This window comes from Solea senegalensis, linkage group LG20, assembly GCF_019176455.1.
Source record: "Solea senegalensis isolate Sse05_10M linkage group LG20, IFAPA_SoseM_1, whole genome shotgun sequence".
Classification (NCBI taxonomy): domain Eukaryota; kingdom Metazoa; phylum Chordata; class Actinopteri; order Pleuronectiformes; family Soleidae; genus Solea; species Solea senegalensis.
Genome location: NC_058039.1, coordinates 7,003,816 through 7,024,621, shown reverse-complemented (window position 1 = coordinate 7,024,621; position 20,806 = coordinate 7,003,816). Strand labels below are relative to the sequence as shown.

At 39.4% G+C, this 20,806-nt stretch overlaps 1 protein-coding gene across 5 annotated transcripts; it reads right to left on the bottom strand.

Moving 5' to 3' along the window:
• Positions 1-2,655: 2,655 nt before the first annotated feature.
• On the bottom strand, positions 2,656-18,305 carry tpd52 (tumor protein D52). Of its 5 annotated transcripts, none has more exons than XM_044052484.1 (7): positions 18,160-18,305; positions 8,070-8,197; positions 7,579-7,727; positions 7,110-7,211; positions 6,361-6,402; positions 5,474-5,522; positions 2,656-4,321 (listed from the first exon to the last, which is right to left on the bottom strand). In XM_044052484.1, the coding sequence occupies exons 1-7, from the start codon at positions 18,176-18,178 to the stop codon at positions 4,199-4,201; spliced, it is 612 nt and encodes a 203-aa protein (XP_043908419.1). In that variant the 5' UTR covers positions 18,179-18,305; the 3' UTR covers positions 2,656-4,198. The 5 variants fall into 5 exon arrangements, with proteins under 5 accessions (XP_043908419.1, XP_043908417.1, XP_043908420.1 ...); XM_044052482.1 differs by lacking the exon at positions 18,160-18,305 and adding an exon at positions 11,181-11,582; XM_044052485.1 differs by lacking the exon at positions 6,361-6,402 and having other exon boundaries at positions 18,160-18,304.
• Positions 18,306-20,806: the final 2,501 nt, after the last annotated feature.

The window sequence follows — 20,806 nt, the reverse complement described above, 5'->3', positions numbered from 1 at the left end:
CCTGAGCCGGCCAGCGTTTGTGGTATGTACAGCACTGACACAAATGAATGGCCATTGTAAATATGTTTACACACACCATATGGATATGGGCGTAAATTCAACGACGCTGAAGTTTCAGCACTTAAGGGGAAAGTTAAGGGGAAATGAACTTGCAATTAATGTCCACTGATTGTTTTTTGGTGACACTTCTTGATGTGAAAACGTTTTAGGTAAGACATTAACTTGACCTGACACCCACTATTGTATTTGTGACACATTTATTTCATTTGTGACAATGCTAAAGGGAGAATTGACCGTTTTTGTTTTAAACCTGAGGAGTCTAGGTACAGTGGTTTTTGATCTGGACCTGGTCCGAAGTGGTCCTAAGAGTTCATCTAAAATGTTTTCACATCAAGAAGTGTCCCAAAAAAACAGACAATCAATGGCCAAACTGTCGCACTGCACATTAAGTTAATTTCCCCTTAACTTTCCCCTTAAGTGGCGAATCGGATACTAACTTCAGCGTCGTCTAAAACGAACGCTCGTGCGCTTATAGAAGCCACTGACGTCATGAATGTGGAAGCGGAAAATTCGCAACCTTGCGGACACTGAACTAACGCACTAGTCATTTAACACCCAAAGCACTTTGGAACAATTGTTAACTTGTGGAGTGATAAAGACTGTGCAAGTGAGGTGAAATGTATAAGGTTTCTGTGTGAATGATGAAGCAAAACAAGCACATAATATGACGTTATTGGGGTTATTACCTAAAGATGACGCAACAAAACATGAAACATGTTGAATGTGAGTTAATTGATTGCTGTCCAGCTGTAAATGTCCAGTCAAATACACCACAGTAAAGGGTTAAGTCACAAAGATACTTCACCTGCACGCCTCAAAGCAGAGGCGGAAAAGGCCGCACTAATGTTGCTGCTTTAAAGGAGGAGAGGAGCAGAAATCATTCAACTCTCTTTACCTTCTCAAGGCAGTAATCAAACATCAGGAGATCTCTTTCTTTCTACCTCACAGGGAAATTCCGGGTTGTGGTGGAGATCCTCTGCAGTTCAAACCATTTATAAAGGCGTTCGAACATTGTATGCAAACAAAGACTAACAGTAAAGGGGACTGCTTGTATTATCTTGAGCAGTTCACCAGGGGGCAGCCAAAGGATCTCATACGCAGCTGCCTTCATATGACTCCACATAGAGGGTACGCTGTCGCCAAGCAGTTGCTTAAAGAGCATTTTGGAAATGGTTTAAAGATAACAGCAACCTATGGAAAAGATGGCTGGATGGCCAAGTGTTAAAACTCCGTTTAAGACTTGGAAAACGTAATGGAAGTCACATCACAACAGAGTGTGGACTGTACACAAATAAATAAATAAATAAATGGATGAAATTTGAGTTTAAATAGGAGCAAGTTTCGGAATCAGTTTCCCCGAGTTACACATCTGAACAATTACAAATTAGCAACCAGAAGCGGCTGAAAATGGGACTTACAATAACAGTTAAATAGGCTTTCTACTGCATGCTCATAACTAAGTTTCACTAAGTTTACTTTAACTTAGATGAGCATTTGTATAGAGCTGAAACAATTACTCGATTAATCGATTACTAAATTAATTGACAACTATTTTGATAATCGATTAATCGCTTTGAAGCTTTTTTCTTGATTAGAACAATCTGATCTTTTAAGCTTCTTAAATGTGACTATTTTCTTAATTACTTTGCTCTGGATAACAAAGAAATCATTAAAAGTTAATCATTTTGGTTTGTGGACAAAACAAGACAACTGAGAACATTGTCATTTCCAGGTTTGACGAACACAATCTACATAGATTTTCTGACATTTTATGGACCAAACGATTAATCGATTAATCGAGAAAATGGATTTTACATTTTTACTCTTCATATTGTTTCATTTATTTCTTAAATAAATCAGAATACTTCCAGCTGCCCTGAACTACCTTTCAGAAAACTGGTTCAAAAATAATCTTGTCATGTAATTTATGAAAAACATAAGTATATGTCTGCTTTTAAGTAGATCATTTCCAACCCTCTGTATAAACACAAGGCATTCAGAAAAATTCAGAATATCAAATGAACTAAAACTGATTTATTTTTTTGGTAGTTTCTAAGTCAAATCTAATTGTTGGTACTTCCTCTTAAAAGCTATGTGTAAAACACTTCAATGTAAACCTTCCCGTAAACATTGCGTCTTTATTGTTAACATGAATTGTTCATGAGCACATGAGCAACAAACAAATCCAGACGCTCACAACCGCCGTTAATCTGCGTCATCCGGACCACTTGGGTGTGGTGTGATGGAATTTGATAAGAGACCAACGTCGAGATACAAATCCAGATTATTGCACAGAAATGCCAGACCATCACCCTAAACCAACACGGGCAGCACATGCATTCCTTGTGTGAAATAAACCAAGCCGTTGGCATGGTCAGTGGCAGGAGTACAGTTATACTGGACCTCTTTTAGAAAGTAAACTTTTCTCCTGTGAAATGATATAAATATCATAATCACCACCTCTTTTCTGGGAGTCAGTCTTACAGAAACAGTCCATGTGCAGCTTGTTCTTGGCTGCCCTCTTGTGTTCGAGTTAGACGGTGCAGATGAGTGAGGATTCATACACTTCTCCCTCACTGACAAACAGAGACAGTGTAAGGTTGCATCAGAGCTGCATTTAATAAACTATAACAGTTTAAAAACAAGTCACACGCGTGTCTCTGTGATGCCGTATGCATGATTTATTACACGTACATTTGTCACTGCTGATGTGAAAAGGCTGTAACGGACTTTCCTCCATGATCTGGGTCACAGTGAAGTCACATGAGGACATACAGTATTCATGTTAAAAACACAACCGCTGCCGAGGCTCAGCATCTCCCTCTCGCTCCGTCTTACACGGAGGTCTCCCAGAACACTGACCGAGGATCAGTCGGTGTGCGATGGTTTGAATTCCTCACAGATTTGTGTTCAGACATGAAGACGTGGACCAGCAAAGGCGGAGGTTTGACTCCATGTGACGCCCGTTTGCCCGTCAAGTTTTCCTTATCCCCAGTTAACTCGGAAAATGTGTGTGTTCAGTAGTTTAAGTGGCCTCAGACTGTTGAAAACACTGTATATCATACTGGAGTTTTTGGGAACAGAACATTTTGATCAGATTGTCCCAGAAACTCCTCAAAACAATAAACAGAAAAAACTAAATATATAGAGAGAATACTGGTAAACTTTGGTGACCCCATACTATATTATAATATTACTCTTTATCAGTTTATCCTTCATCAAATTTAAAACAAGTGGGGCATTCTCTTGCCATGAGGATGCTAGGTGTAGCCTCCCGAACAGAAACAATGGAGAAGTGTTGAAATATTGATATTGGCTCTGGAAGAAACATTTGTTTCACTCCCACCTCGAGCCAAGGCCGAACCCACGACTGCGTTTGCTCTGCCTCTGATCTCATCGTGGCCTTTTTTTATTAAATGTGTTTTTAAAAGGGCAGCGTTTAAAAACGGTTATGAGAAATCATTCATATTTTGAACACAGTGTTAGACAGTGAAGAGAATTATTGGCTCCAACAAGGCAACACTTAGTAAACCAAGAATAGCCCCCAAAATGGTGGTAAAACTTGTAATAACAATAATAATAATAATAAATCCAGCATATCATAATGGGCTATGCATAAGCAACAGACCAAGGTCTGCCTGGTGCTCACAGACACACACACACACACACACAAACACACAGTGAAGTTTAAGTGAAAATTCTTGTCTAATTAAGTTTGTGCAGTTACTTCATGCAAGCATACAAACACGTGACAATCTATTATTTTGATACAGAAAAAAACAAAACAAATTTCGGACCACATTTGGCAGAGAAAACGAGGGGTGCAACAACAAAAAAGAGGAAATGACTGACAAGATCGCGTGCCTGCTCCTAAAACCACCCACCCAATCACCCTGCTTTCAGTTTCCACACTAGTGGGTGAACAATTCACACAAAGACACCAGACTATTAGAAGACAAAGGCGGCTGGGGTTAAGTCATTTGTTTTCAGTAAAGCGGGAGACTGGCACAGGGAGTTTGGGGAGGGAATGGGGGGGGGGGTCAGTGGTGATGGTCCAGGGGTTAGGAAGTGAAGTGAAGTGAAGTGAGGAGGGCGGGAGGGAGGGTGGGAGTGGATCAGTGTAGGCGATGGCCAAGTCTCAGTTCATCGGCATCTCCTGAGTGGGTGAATCCTCCGGCTGAGTGAGCAAAGACTCGGGGGTCGCTCCGTTGTTGTCCGGCTCCTCGGGGTCAGTGGCAGATGCTGGTGGAGTCATTTTGGTCTGAAGCAGAGAAAAGAGTTATTCACTTTTATGTTTACACAAACACACACAAACAATGACCAAATACCATCAGAAAACTGGAAATGTGTGCATCACACCACAAATGTATTATTATTTAAAGAATGGGTTGCTAAAATGTAACTTTTAAAAAAATCAGGGTTTCCACACCTTGGTCGACATGAAAATTCAAGGACTTTCCAAAGCCAATTTCTTTTAAATGCAAGGACAGAATGTTCTGACACAGCTTAAGATGGGAGGGTAACTTGAGATCTTGGTTAAAGTCAGTTTTTGTCGTTTTCTTTAATGAGTCAAAGATTTTGGAATTTTCAACTCCCAGGTCTCACGTCGTCATTTGATCTCTCTTTGCTTAACTTTACTCGCTCATTGTTCTGCGTCGGAATGTCACGTCAACACCGCTAGTAATTTCGACTCGACGTTTGTTCTGCGTAGGCCTGGTCTGCGTATATCAAGCAATGCAGGGCGTGAAACAGTAGGTGGCGTCGTAACAAAGAAGGGAGACATTTACCTAAATATCAACTTCAACTTCTTTCTTGCACAAAACTCAAGCACTTCCAATGACTCATGTCTATTTAAGGTGATTTTTCAAAAACATTCAAGGGCCTTGAAGTAATAACCCTGTAGAATATTTTTCTATAACACTATAAAGATCCTAGATTGACATGTGAAGAAGAGCAACCTCTCAGAACTGGTGAAGGGTGAATGTGTGGTGTTTGTTATTCTGAGGAGACTCTGTACTTTTCAAACTTTTTGACACATACAGAACTGATATCCACACAGTCAAGAAACGGACTGATTCAAACCAAGGAAACCAGCTGCTGGTGTGTCATCATAATCATCAAATAACACTAAATCAGTGTTGTAAACATTCTCTCTGTTTGTGCTTCAATTAGACATCAGGTCACGTCAAAGTGACCCCCATTCTCTGAACAAAGAGACACATCATGTGCCTTTTTATTCTGTGATTAAAAGACGTTTTTAAAATCACTTTTCAAATGTTGATAAAAAAAAAAATAGTATTTAATTTCTTTCATGAAAATATGAGAAAACCTGACCTTTTTTTTACCCATCCACTCAATGTAACAGTGTTTGTGTCTGAACATGTGGCGACAAGTGCTGCTTTTAATCCTTTACCTTCAAAGTCTCCACTTTTTCCTCGAATGACTTGAAAGTTGGTGCATTTCTGTCAAAGGGAAAAGATTTTTTTTTTAAAAAAGACATCAAACCAACAAGGTGGCAGAACTGAAATACTTCCTTTTCATAGGCTTGCATTTGCCTTTTGGAAAGAGAGCATGCAGACACAAGTAGCCGAATGTGGAGCAGAACTTCCACTGTGATCACACCTTTAAAAGGTCATGTTATCGGATACCCGGCACAGACAATGCAGGGTTTTCTAAACTGACCCCATTCTACTGAAAAGTTGCTATTAAGTGTTGATTTCATGAGGAGAAAAGATCTCAGGGGGGAACAGGTGACACACTTCTTCCAGAGATAAAAAATGTTTTAGCACCTAGAAAATGTACATTTAATTGATTCAACTTGCATGTGGAAAAACCCACATTTAAATAGAATTATGGAGCAAAACCCCACAATAAACCAGACTAATGTGGTCTCTGTAATTACAAAGCAGTTAGTTGCAGCTCTAATCCCATAAAACCAGACATTTGCTTCTGGTGGTAGAAAAAAAAAAGTGGTAAGTGGTGCGACTTCTACATCAGCTGAAAAGCCAAAAAATCGGTATTTCTATACATAGGTGTTGTTGTGTTTTATCTCAGTGTTGCTAGATTTTCGCTGGACCTCCGCGAGCGTGACGACACTAAAGTCTGGTCATGTGAGATGAATGGAGCTGCAGCCTTGCTGATAAAGTGGCTCTCCAGCAGACGCACAGGTCTTGATATCAGCTAAACACATGCTAGTTTTTGTTTTCTACACATGGCCAACAAACAAACAAACAAACTCTTGTTATGCAGAAGTGTCGTGGCTCAGAGCGGAGGCACCAACAGACACACATTAACCCTTACCTCATGACAGGCATGCTAGTGGAGTGTTGTAATGAGCGCATGCTATTCCGACAGCATTACAGAGAAGAAAGGAGGCATTAGTGAAGACAGTTTTACAAAGAAAGACCAAGCAAAGCACATATCACAGGAGCACAAAATACAGCAAATACAGCTAATTTATTCATCCTATTAATCCTGTTTTATCCTATTTAGATCAATTGTGCATTAACAAAGTGGGGAAAGGGCTAATCCTGTCTTGTGAGGGGGAATATCTTGTCATCTATCACACACACACACACACTCTGCCCTCTTTGACACCTGTCAGGTCACTCCTCACTCCCCCCTCCACACACGCACGCACGCACGCACATACCCCCCAAGCAAGCTTTGTGTAGCAGCTCATCCATGAGGCTGCAATTCTCAGCACACTGCAGCTTTGAAAAGGCCTAATAATCTTGTTTGCAGCTCAGTAATCCACAGAGAAGGAAGGATGACAGGGGAGAAGACTAGGATTAGGATGCGATGCTGTGGTGGGTGGGGGTCAATCAGAGCTACATCTACTCTAACTGTTGATATTGACAAATCTATTGTGTTTGGTCACTACACAGCAACTGCTTGTATCCTGTCGGTACACAACATACAAATCCTATTAAATATTAAGTCACTTGTTTCACATTAAGCTTGTTGTTGGAAAATACAAAAATAGAAAACTGGTGCTCCAGAAACTGTAATTGTTAAGAGCAGGTCCAAACATGTCTCCTCTGTCTCACCTCACATCCTCGAGCTTCCGGGTGATGGCTGAGCCAACATTAGAAAAAGCTGCCGAGGCCTTCAGACTCGCCTGAGAGAGTGTTTCAGAAGTCCTCCTATAGCTGAAAGAGAAAGGATATGAGGGTGATGAAAAGAGACAGAGATCAAAGCGTAAACAGCAGCATCAAGGTCAGCACTAAACCTCCTTTTCTGTTTCATTTTAAAAGAAGCCTGAAAGCATCAGAATGTTGTTCATTTCCTGTGACACAAAACTCAGTTTCAGCCAGAAAACCACTGAAGAGCAGAGGCATCTTTTCCGAGAATGTTTTCAGGGCGTTCAGACGCGGAGGAAAAATGTCATGATGAAATGAGTAGAGGACAAAAAAAATATTCTCCCCATTGTGGGACTGATAAAGAATTATCTAATCTTGTTTTATGTTTTATCTGGTCTTCATCAGAGTACTGTGGTGCTGGTGGACCGGCACGTACGCGGTGGAGGTGGTGACCTCCTGCCAGGTTTTGGAGATGTTCTGTTTGAGCTCATTCAAAGGTGTGATGCCCAGCTTCCTCTTGATGTCTGCCAACTGCCTCTCCTTGGCTGCCAGGACCTGGGACAGAGTCTGGATCTCATCCTCCACCTAGACGCAGGTACACACAAGCGAAGCAATACGCTTTATTGTGACCAAGTAAAAAATAATTAATTGTGTCATGTGACACACCGAATCCAAACCAATGCCAACTTGTATTACAAGATGCCTCAAACACAACTCTTTGTATTAGATTTGACTGTTTATTATACTGTATTTTACATGAAGTATTCAAAAAAAGTAGATTTTTCAGTAGCTTCAATGTCATTAGAGCAAGTGTTGGATTTACAGTTTATTTATACAACACTGTCATAATATTTCTAAACATTTCCCACAGTTGACTCATTGAATCACGGCCTCTTTAATCCCCGACCCCCCGCCCCCCTTCCTGACCTTGACCAAGTCTTCCTGCAGCTCCTGCCGCTCTTCCTCCGTCATGGCCGGTGGAGGGGATGAGGGACCGACTGACGTGGCTGCATCTTCTCCCACCTCTGGGGCTGAATCCGTATGCTGCTGGGAATCTGGAGAGCAATCAGTAGGTCAATGTTAGATTGATAGGTTTCCTTGTATGATATAAGTCATGGTCACAGGTGACTGCCTGCCTGTGTTTGCAGTCTGTGTGACATCAAACAGGTGGCATTAAAAGGAGAGGCTCATGTTGGTTGACAAAAAACACACACACACAGGACACAACCCTGTTTGGTGAGAAGTGGCAGCCAAGAAGGAGAAGCTTTTCATTTTGCAACAACTGTTCATAAAACTAGCCTGAATGTTAGCCTGCATCACTTAGAGCAGACACTCCATCTACAGTATTTTCATGTGTGTGAAAATCTGTTTTTTGGTGCCAATTATGGGCATGAGTATTTTAGACACTGACAATCTACTGGGATTTTCACGCACAACCAATTTCTTTGTGTAAAATGATAAAAAAAAAAGGTCAACCACACTAATAACCACTAATTACAACCATCGTATGCAGGAGAGCCTCTCTGAATGGAGCCCCATCTCTTAAACATGTATCCTGTGCACCTGATCAAGTGGGCAGTGAGTGAACTTTAGATAAAATCCACACTCTATTTGCTAAAGATTGCTTGCTTGCTGTGCAAGGAAGAGTTCAGCAACCGAACACAGCTCCCTTCCACAGCCACAGTCATAATTTCACTCCACACACACACACACACTCACATTTACAGCACACAATGTACACACTGGTCTTTGATGTTGCCGTCTCTGGCAGCTCTGACTTGTAGGGAGCAGCAGTGCATCAATAATACATAGAAGTTTCTAGATGGAGACATCCTGGGCTCAGACAGCATGAGAGAACACGAGCAGAGGGGTTGTTAGGATCTGTCAGTCAACGGCGGGTCAGGATGTGTCGAGCCTGAGCCGAGCTGGAGTCAGGAGACCCCAAACTGGCCCGCAGGTCAATTTTTCTTTTCATCCTTTAGAGGAACAATAGGGGGAAAGTAAATAAAAGTGTGAGGGCCAGGAGATATCTCTGGTGTATAATCTCATCTCAGCAGGAAAGGAAACAGTACTATGAACTGAGAGGAGAAACAAAATAGTTTTTTTTTCCGAGACTGAACCACTTGGGGGAAAATATCAGATATTCTGACAGATGTTGCAATCCAGATTATATATTTTTTGAACATCGATCAATCAAAATAGAACAATTAAATTCAGTTAACTGTTTAAAAATGGCTCCACACAGACATGTGGCCCGGTGCAGTGTTATTACAGTAGGAGGCTAAAGGGAACATCCCTCTATTTACACACGTAAATAAACAAAAATACATTGCTAGGCATTCGATTGTTGATCTTTTGGTATCACGTGATATGCAAAGAGGAAACAGTGAGTTTATTTTTGTTACTCGTTACTACCAAATAAAATCAGAAGAAGAAGAGTTGGTATTATGGTCTGTATTTATATAGAGCTTTTTCTAGTCTTGATGAGCTGCTTTACGCTACAGTTTTCACCCATTCACACACTGCAACATGGAGTTAAGTGTCTTGTGTCAAGGACACATATAGACTAGCAGAGCCAGGAATTGAACCCACCACCTTCCATTTGAACAACAACTTGCCCTACCACTGAGCCACCATGGCTCAATCCTAACTCTTCACTTTTTTAATACTTTTACTTCTCAAACCTAAGTACAATTTATATCAGAAAATGACTTTTGATACTCAAGTACAGTAAATGTCATATACTTTAATACTTTTTTTACTCTTAACTGGTTAACACAGGTTAGTTTTTCATTTTAAAGATATTTAATAACACGCCACTTTACAACTATTTCGACACGGTACCAGGCATGTGCTGTGACCTTTGAATAACTTTTTTTTTTTTTTCCATATCCTCTCCTCGCACCTCATTCCACACACACACACGCCCTTCTCTTATACTCCCTGCACTTTCAAAAACATTTTAGTTAAAACACAGGGTTGTTTGCGGAGGACAGAGAGAGAGAGACAGAGAGAGAGAGAGAGTGAGGGAAATCAAAAAGAGTCTGAAAGTATACATTCACTCCCCCACAGGCTGTGTTGGTATTTGCACACAGCTGCTTGAAGAGCTTCTGGTGAAATGACATTTCTCAGCGTTCCAAGGGAGCAGCAACACTCGTTTTCACATTTAATTAACAGCATGGGAATAAGCCGAGCTTACTGGATACATCTCAGGCATAATGTCAGAATGTGCTGGAACTGGGAGTGGAGATAGAGGCAGATAATTTCGATATATTGTGGAGCTAGAGAAGAAAAACAGAGGAAATCCACTTTTTAAGGCCACGGAGCTAGAACCACTCTACTTCTGCTGCAGCTCTGAAGTGTTACTCTGGCTTTTCCCCTCTACCGTCTCCTTGTCTTACATTTGCCCTTTCCTCTTCCTCTCACTGGTGACACAGCACACTGACACACAAACACACTGAACACACAGATACACACCTGCTTACAGAGACAGAATTGTGTAACGGACACTCGCTGCGTCTCGGCCAACAACAACAACACAAACGTCCGACCTGTTTAGCACATGAATCTCACAGAAGTTCTATCACAGTTGTTGAAAATAGGCCTCATCACCAAAGCAGTTTTAACGAGGTATGTTTAAGTTCACATTCTGATGAAGTGGCAAAACAAAAGCCTGCGTGCAGAGTCGTGAAACGGTGTTTATTTACAGGTCAGGCTACCACTATAGGCTATTGCACAGTCAGGTGCTTTAGTGTGAATCAATTTGTGATTTGCATGTTCAGTAAAACTCCTCAGACAAAAGGCAAGTCTGCTGAAAACATGAGACAATGAAGGAATAAACAAAGTTAGAGTAGCCATAACAAAATAATCCATGAGTGAAGAAGTTGAAGACAAACTGCAGTCACACACCAGCCTAATAACTAATTATCACCCATTCTCTCTCCCTTCTGCCTCCTGCTCTCCCAAACACATTTGTACCACACACACACACTGCCCTCACATCCTTTATCCAGCCTCTCCCTGTCCTCCTTGTGATACCTCTGGTTGCGACAGCTGGCGAGCTGGGCGGCGTGTCACAGTAGGTCGGGGAGAGGTAGAGGTACCTGGTGTTGACTCCTTGTTCAAAGTCAAACGGAGAGTGGTATTCCTCCAGAGGATCCATGTTCGCGCAAGTTTGCGGAGCTGCTGATCTCACTGACGACCACCACCTCCACCTCAGCGAAACTAGCCAAGTTTGCTGATTGTCTGCATGTGATGCAGGCGCGTGTTGGCTGAGTGTCCTTGTTTACAGCCTCCTGGATTCTTTGTGTGGCAGTGAGACACACTTAATGTTTAAGTATGTGTGTGTGAGTTTGGAGGGTCAGAGTCAAAGGGAGCCATAGTCCATTTTCCTGTGCTGCAGGAGGTGCTGAGAAACCTCTTCACGCTGTTAATAAGTTACCTGTGCATTAAAGCAGCTGTTACAGGAGACGCACACTAATTACTCCCAAAGTACAATCTCATCTTATCCTTCAAATATCCATTTTGTGCCAGTTTTCATATGCTAGCCACCGTTAGCAGAGCTAGCACTGAAGTGATATTGCGTGAAACTCCAGTTTCAATAGAGTCAGATCTCTCTGTCACGTCCCTCCCTCCCTCCCACACTCACTCACTCACTCACTTTCCATCATCAAGCCTGTCATACAAGGAGGAAATAAGAGGGTCCATTTGTGTGGGCTAGTCACGTGATATGTGTGTGTGTGGTGGAGGGGCATTAGATGAAAAGCATAATCTGCAGTGTCCCAGATTACAGCAAAGCGATAATCCAGGGTGGCCCGTCCATCTTGGAGCACCAGTTAATGCTTAGTCAGTTTGAACAAAAAGGGAGAAGATGCCTGAGGCCGCACTAGCTATCACGCACTATCTATGTGGTAACGTGTGTGTATATAAGTAATTACTTGTCACTTTTAGATATTTTAAAACAGAACTGTTACATATATCTATAATAGAGATAGACTGAAGAATTGGTACGATAGGTGCCCTTTTTCTATCTATATATTATTATGATTATTTATTTCTATGTATTTATTTTATCTGCCATTTATTTCATCGCCCACTTTCTAAAAAAATATGCATGTTTGTTCTCAAGAACTTGACAAATGTTGCCAAGTCAATAAAACTTTAGTTAATTGTTTTGATGACCTTTTTCATGTATTTATAATAAGTCTATAAATATTTTTTTAATGAAAATACTTTTCAATATAATTGCTCTACAGTGCAGGCATAAAATGTAGCTAGGACAGACAAGCCTGTTAGTGTTGTTCAATAAGTGGTTACTGAGTTTAATCCATTTTTTTGTAGTATTTGTTACCATTAAACAGTTATATTTTATTAATGGACTAATAAATACATGAGCTATTCAAAAACGTTTAAAGTGTGCCTATGAGCGGCATCATTCCACAATTTCCAGCTGTCATTTTACAACCAGATGTCTTGATTTAAGTATAATAGGAAAAGGGAATGAGTGCACACAAATGTCAAATGCAGAACAGACCAGTCATGTTCTGTGCAATGAGTTTAGGACCTTGTTGCAAACATTCCTCTGTTGCCAGATGAGCATGTTTATGTGATCTTCTCCAGGAAATACCCGATATCAGGAGAGACACGTGATACACAATCCTGAACGCTCCAAGGCGTTCAGGATTCACAAGAAAACAGTGGTGGTTTTCACTTTCCACATTGGATTCATGTGACACTTATTAAATACAATAAAACAAACATGTAACTTACTTATTGAATTTTATTGAATTAAAAATAATCTAAAATCTTAAAAAGTTGTGTTGAAAATATTCTGTAATCCAAACTCTAATTTACATGTACACTTAAGACTGTTTGATGCATTGATTTAAAGTTAGTTAGTTTTTTTTATTAATCCCCTTAGGGAAAGTATTCCTCTGAATTTTGACCCATCCTAGAATTAGGAGCAGTGGACTGCCACACTGAGTAGCACCCGTGGAGCATTGGGGATTGGGTACCTTGCTCAGGGTTACCCCAGCCCTTTTTGGCCGGGTGGGGATTTGAACCGGCAACCCTCTGGTTACAAGTCAAATTCCCTTTCCACTTGGCCACGGGCTTTATCAGAGAAAACAGATTTTAAAAAGCTGATCCACAATGACACTCATCCACAGGAACAGCCAGCCATTTTCAAGTGGTTAATGAAGCACAGCATGAGATCAATTATCTTACTATTCATGACATACCCTGTCACATGATTAGTCTAAAACAAGAGTCATGAGACACGGATGACTGTGAATGCAGCGAGCTTGCCCTTACATGTGCATCATGGGAAAACTGAGGCGAGGAGCAAATATAGAAACGTGTGTGTTCCCCTCACGACAACATCTCAACATCAACCTAATCTTATAGACTCTCTGTAGACCAGCATTTACATCATGTTTGTATTTGAGGAAATGTGAATACTGATTGGATTGTCATGAGTAAAATTAGAAGATTTAAAAACACAATAATATTTCTGATGCTGGGGTCTCCCAATCAAAACAAAGACAGTTTGATGAAGTCGGGAAGCAGCAGGGGATCATGGGAGTTTACAGGGAGAGCTTGAGGACACTGAGTAGCTGATCCGCTGGTGACAAATACACACAATATGGCAAATACGTAGTACCAAATATTTAAATCCTCACTCTGTTTCATATGGGCTTTGCTCCTGAAGCTATAGCAATTTAATTTCCTTGAATAGAAATTCAGATTTCAATGGATTTAGACATTATTTTTGTAGAATTGTAGTACATTACATGTTATACAAGAATCTACCATTCTTATATTGCTTGTAAAACTGAAACTAAGGTCAGCAGCCATTTATCTTCACTAAGGGATGAAGATTGGAGAGAGGTGGAAACTTTTTTCATACAAAGGATTTGGCATCTGCAGAACTCCAACATACAGTATAATTGTCACCTCAGAATATGAAAAACATGTCATAAGTTTTAAAATAACTATATTTTCAGGTAAAAAAAAAGACTTCTACAAGACTTCTATGGGATACAGTGTCAAGTATTTAGTGCGATATTCCCGTACACTATCAAACATGACCGTAGCTCTCGGTCATGCTCTCTGGAGGTTTTTTCAAGACATGCTTTCGGTTTACATATACACATTGTATGAGTTAAACTCATTGACAGTTTGCAAACTGTCCGCAAACTGACTGACCAACTTCCAGTCACATCATTTCAATCCAAAAGCCAATTATCTCAGAATTTGACAGCCATAAAAACAACAGAGCTGGTGGTGCCCTGAGACTTTTGTGCATTACTGCACAGAAGCAACGTTGATGTAGAAGAAGCAGCAGCCTGTCCCTGGTGATAAGAATTTCTCACGTACAATGTACACAGTCCACCACCAACTGTCAAATCAGGGCTGAGTGCAACGTTCTCTCTAAACTAAATACATAGTAATGGTGGCAAGTTAAGTTTTGTTTTCTATTTCTACAACAGGTTGTTAGGATAATAACAGCACTTTCAGTGACATCTCACACAATACTCAAAGCTCTCATTTATCAACAAAATACTGGAAGTGATGTAAGACTGATTTACACACTGTTCCCTTTGACAGTGGGGCCTAAAGTTCCTCTGTACAGTGTCATGTTGGAAGATACTACACGCGTGTGTGTGCACTGCCAGAGTTATCGGACAGGTGAGAGCTGCGCTCAGACAAATCTCACAGATTATTGAAGAATTCTCCTCAAAGAAGCAGAGAAAGCAGACAAATTCAATGGCCACTGCATCGTAGACTGGAGCGTAGAGTTTAATCTTTGTGATATAAAATGCAATTCACTGATGCCAGCGTTTTGGAGCAGACACTTTTCAAAGAAAGGCTACATATTCTGGGAAATGAGCTTAATTCAGTAATGATCCACATCAAACCCCGTGAGAACATTGTGTCAGCCATGACTGTGAAAAACATGTATTTCTCGGTAATGTTCTGTAAAAACATCATTTAACATTTATTATGACCGATTAGGACAAGCAAGTGTGAACATAGTTGATGCTGTACTTACAATGGTATCACACTAGTAATGGTTACATTAGACTTCTACTAAGAAAGCTAGATGAAAAGTCACTTATTAGTACGGTGACAAAATCCTGATATTAATATATTGTATCTTGTATCACTGTAGATACAGGTAAAATATTTTGTTCAAAATCTTTGAAACCAACAGGTCAGCTGTACATACACAAGCTGTAGTGGCATGTTTGCTGTAACAGCTGAGAGCTTCCAGTATGTGTCTCATTTAAATCTAATAAGTCAGAAATGTTGGCCATGGCTCACGATCAATCTCATTAGACATTCGAGCTGAAAAACAAGATGCATCGGTCACATTTCTGAACATCTGACTTCAGCCAAAAAAGCTTCCCTCATGAAAGCACAAAGTATCAGAGGATTTCTGGAATATTTTAAACATTTTTTAAGTAAAATTCCTTAATGAATTCATTTTTTTTTTCCTTTAGATAAATACTAAGACACAAAAAAGTTAGTATTTCTGACATAAATTCATAAGCAAGCAAAAAGGGACAAAAGTGATCTCAAGTCACGACTGGAAAGTCTTAAAAGATCATCATATGCTGAGTGGGTCAGCATATGGATTTGGTGATATATCGTCGTCCTCCCTCATGCAATATGATAATTGATATGCCAGGGCAAATATTGATATTTTAATTTAACTTTCACTGCACTTTTAACTTTTCACGGACGATTTCGTTTTTTTAAGTTAGATATCGTAATGTATCACGATGATTGACTTGCATTTATTGTCACAGAATCGTTGTATTGTGATGTTATTGGTATCGTGGACCATATATCGTGTGATTCCCACCCCTAATGCAATGACAATACTCCACTCCCGGTTACCACCTGACCTCCTCACTGCTAAACATGCTAACTTAGCAACTTAGCGTCATATTTTTCAATGTTCACCCAGAAACACTGACAAAACACCTGAACACAACAACCAAAAAAACTGTTTAAACAAAAATGACTGGATGTGTCATGATAATTTGGCTTTAACGTGTCTCTGTAGGCTGATGCTCAGTGAAGAGGTAAATGATTCACTGCCATACCTGCATAAAAGGTGTGATACCAAAATGAACTTCACTGTTGTCATGACAGCGTGACTATAAAAAAAGAGAAGTCTGTTGTTCCTGTGATGATATTTATGTACTTTAATTTACTTCTGCAGAGTGAAGAAAAAGAGATTTTGTTTTGTCTCACTTTTTTGTCATGTAACAGTCCACCATCATTTTTGAATTGTTGCACCACCAACTGAAACCGTTGCTAATGTAAACCACAAGGAAGCACGAGCATTGTGATTAGGATTAAGATTTAGGACGACTGACCGAGACACAAAAAAGACATTTGGTGCCTAAATTGTTTGTTGACCAGTAACACACACATCATGAGGGAAAACTAGTCAGGCAAGTAAACTTCAGTAAACTTCACATCCCAAGAGGCACTGTGATCACATGACAAGGTATCCACAAAAACAGGGACTCAAACGTATGTTTATACCACCAGAGTGAAATGCTGTTTAACTAAATCACACAAAACCAAATATTATGAGATTTTCATGTTATATTAATATTTCATATTTATTTGGACAGATATATAGCATAAAATATCAAATCTTAAAAGGTTGCATACTTTGACCCTGTATTGATTTACAAAATATACTGCACCTCTAGCTCTAACTTTAGCTCCAATTTTTTCATCTTGGGGCAGGAGCATGCAGACACCAGGAAATTATATTTCTGAACCCAGGACTGAAGATTAAGGCAGGTCTGTGACCTTTTTTGCCCAGCATCTCCTCAGGATGAACAAATGTCCAAGTATTTTAGTCAACTAAACTTCTGACTAAAAGCAGCTCTGCTAATGAGTAACTACACCCAACCTCGAGTCAAGACAGTAGTTGGAGGAATGATGATGCCTGGTAGGAATAGAAAAGCTCAGGGAGTTGCAGGAGAGGCCGGGGGCAGGAATAACAGGTAGAATGTCTTCACAGCATTTAAACAATTTATACTTCCATGTCCTCTTTATACACTCACTGACCACTTTATGAAATACACCTGTTCAACTACTTATTAACACTAGCAGATGAGACTTATTAAAAAAACAACGACAGTAGATCAAATAACCACTTGTTACATCCAAGGTCTGCAGAAGATCAACTATCTCTAAACATGCAACTTCTCAAACCTTAAAGCAAGTCTCATTCCTGCCACTTTTACTGATGTCCTTTGTCACACAGTGGCCGTTGAGTGTAAATAAGTGAATTCTATTATAAAATGCTTGGCAGTCCCACACATGTGCTCAGGCCTGTTTCACCTCAATCACAAACTGTTACAGAAGAGGAACATGCTACTTTGGAACTTAAGTGTGTGCCCCCGTGATTACAATGGTGACAGATATGTAGACAGTGTGACCTGACTGGAAGAGATAAAATGGTGTCTTTAAGGAAACATGTGGGAAGCTGTTAAAAAGGGTGTAACCTGTTTGTACAGCTTCTATTCACACTGCTTTGAATGCTTTGTACAAAATAATGTAAGAACAAGATCGCATCAGTGAGTGTTAATCTTACAAACCAAAGTGTATGTTAAAGAATTAGGGCAATTTAAAAGTTCACCTCAACAACTTCCTTATTTATGATTAACTGACATGACACGGTGGCTGCCTACGTGTTGGAACAAATGCTGTACAGTATTAATAACTTCCGTGTTATTTGTCATAAACAATGACCTACATTTGTGCCTCATTTGTTCGATGTTCAAACGCCATTTTCAGAGAGAAGTCAGTCAAAAGAACCATTTCCTTTTCGACTTTGAAAACTAGCATATGTTGGCAACACACAAACTTTAGTCACTGCGCAAAATTAGCCCCCTTTTGCTAACTTTCTTGTGCGACAAAGTACGTTGACAACATTACGAGTTAGAATGCTGACACAATGACACACATGAGACGAGACAAGTACCTTTCTCTGTGTCGTCCATCTGTGCGGTGAAGCGATGTGTTTTCGGGCAGTTTTGACGTCCACAGTGTGCAGGTTGCTCAGCTGGCTGCCGCTGCTGCTGCTGCTGCACGCCTTCCTGTCCTCTCCCTCATGTTGCCAGGCAGCTCGACGTGCGGGGTGGGGCTCCGCTGTGACGTCATCGCGCAGCATTGTAAACAGAGGAGAGCACGTGGATCCACTTTGAAGTCATCAACACAGCAGTGGAGGGATGAAATAAACTGTAGATTCTTTGTGCTTTATTCTACTTTACACGTTTCTTTTCTTTTCGTTACTGTTTGAGCACAAAGCACTGCAAAAAATGTAACTTAATTCTCACATCTTCTCATTGCAATGAACTCTAAACTGAATAGACAACTAAAATGTTTTGAACTAGTAAACAATTAAAACAATCTATTCCTCCAATAAATAAATTATCTTTCCTTTTACTTTATTTATATTATTCATGTTTTTCCAAGTTTCATTATTTCCAACCTGAGATATATGTGAAGTAGATTTGTTGACATAAACGGCAAGTTATGTTATATGTTAAAGTTATTTTTATTATTCCTTCTTGATTTTTGATCTTATCAAAAGTTCCAGGATAATGAAAAAAAATACAATAAAATACAAGGTACTTGGTTTTCATGATGGACAGAGAGTAACTCAATGCACTTCTTTCAAAATGCAAATGCTGTTTTCGCTATTTATAGATTATGTCTTAAGGCAGTGTCATAAAAGAGGACAAACTGCACTGTCACAAATTGAGTGAAAAGGAGGGTTTATGGTTATCTGTGAGTTCACACATGAGTAACTACTCTGATCATGAATTTAATTATTTTCAGCCCTAATATCTGCTGTGATTAGGCTACAGAATTTATTCATCTGCTATTGCTGGGTCCATTTTTGGTCCATTTCACATCTTCATTGCTCTTCCAGATCTGTTTTCATTTGTTTTTGTTTTCATGGACATATTTAGATCATTTATATCATAATCAAAACACTGGAACTTGAACTACTCGACTTACCAGCACTTATACTGAAACCACCACTAGTTTAAACACATCTATTTGTAAAATTTAAGTTGAAATGTTTTGAAATTATTTTTTTAATAGTGGCAGTGACTGCATAGCTCATTTATATCATACTTGACAGACACATACACCATCCTACAGCAAGTAAATAACACCATCACTCAATAATGTCAAGCATAGCAATACTTATTTGTGAGCAGGGGGCAGTAAATAGAAGAAAACATCACTCATGATGTGCCTTATTACCCCATTGGGAATTCATCCATTACAGCAGGGTATACAACCCCCACCGTACTGTAATCAAAACCTTCTTGTTCACACTCTGAGTATGAAGCCATTAATTGGACAGGATTGAAACTATACACTCAACCATGTCAAGTGTCACACACGCGCGCACACACGAGAGAGAGACAGGGATGTTGACGTGAAAGAGTGACACCTGCTGGACCCATGAATACAAGGAACAGCAACAAACTGGAGAAACATTAAATGCTAATGTGTGGAGAAAACTTTACTCCAGGCTATAACATCTCTCTTGACTCTGGTGCCAGTTTCACATTAGAATAACAACACATCACAATTACTTTATTAAACTCACATATTGCTTGTGTGTCCTGTATCTGGGACAAATATACGATATTGTATGTGGATATGCTATATATTATAGTGTCATAGGATCTATGATAAAGTTATATTTTTTTTAGAAAAAGAGAGCTGCCCTTCCATAATGGAGTGTTAATATTAATGTAATACCGTATTAATAGAACATTTTTGAGAAAGAAATAGCCAGAAAAATCACACATACACATATTCTACATGCTCTTTAATCTGCAGCTGCTTTAATCCATTGATAAATTAATATCTAATTATTGTTGCAATAACAATATAGACAATAATAAAAAATGAAAATGAAAGTAATTATTTACTTAAACACTCCATTTCACATATTGTGTCTGGGTTGCAATGCAAACTATACATTTTAAATAAATGTTATGTATGACACAGCAAACTGACTATGTTACTTTTGGCACACCTAGCAGCATTTATCAAAGTTCCAGAGAAGTAAAGTGTCTAAACTTGTATTAAATAAAGAGATTGATAAATTAAATAATATTTGGCTAATGCTGATTTATATAAACAAATACTAATAATCTACCTCTATAACTGACTATGTCTTAATTTTAATCTGACTTCCCAATGAAAAGAACACATTTAATGAATAATTGCTGTTTTTGTTGACATTATTATACTTTCTATTTATTCACCTTAGAATATTTTGATATTCTAGTTAATACATTTGAACGTGCAACATACAATGTACGTGTGTGTAGAATTCCAGTAGTGATAAGATGGTAACCCTATGTGAGCAGAAGGAGCTTAAGTGGGTAACAAAAGTCAGCATTTGTGGTCTGAGACAGAAAGAAAGAATAATAACAATATTATAATTATAATAATAACAATATTATTATTATCATTATTATTATTATTATTATTATTATTAATAATAATAATATCAAAAACATGCGGGAAAAGGGTGCAGCCAGACCCCTCGCTGATCAACAGCACCCCCATCTTCCTTTAAAAGAGCCGTCCCTCCC

Coding starts and splice junctions, on each gene's coding strand:
- tpd52 (XM_044052482.1), bottom strand. CDS start 11,304: ATGGATCCTCTGGAGGAATACCACTCTCCGTTTGACTTTGAACAAGGA. Junction 6,403..7,109: donor CGGAAGCTCGAGGATGTGAG/GTGAGACAGAGG, acceptor CTGTCGGAATAG/CATGCGCTCATTACAACACT. Junction 5,523..6,360: donor ACTAGCATGCCTGTCATGAG/GTAAGGGTTAAT, acceptor TCCCTTTGACAG/AAATGCACCAACTTTCAAGT.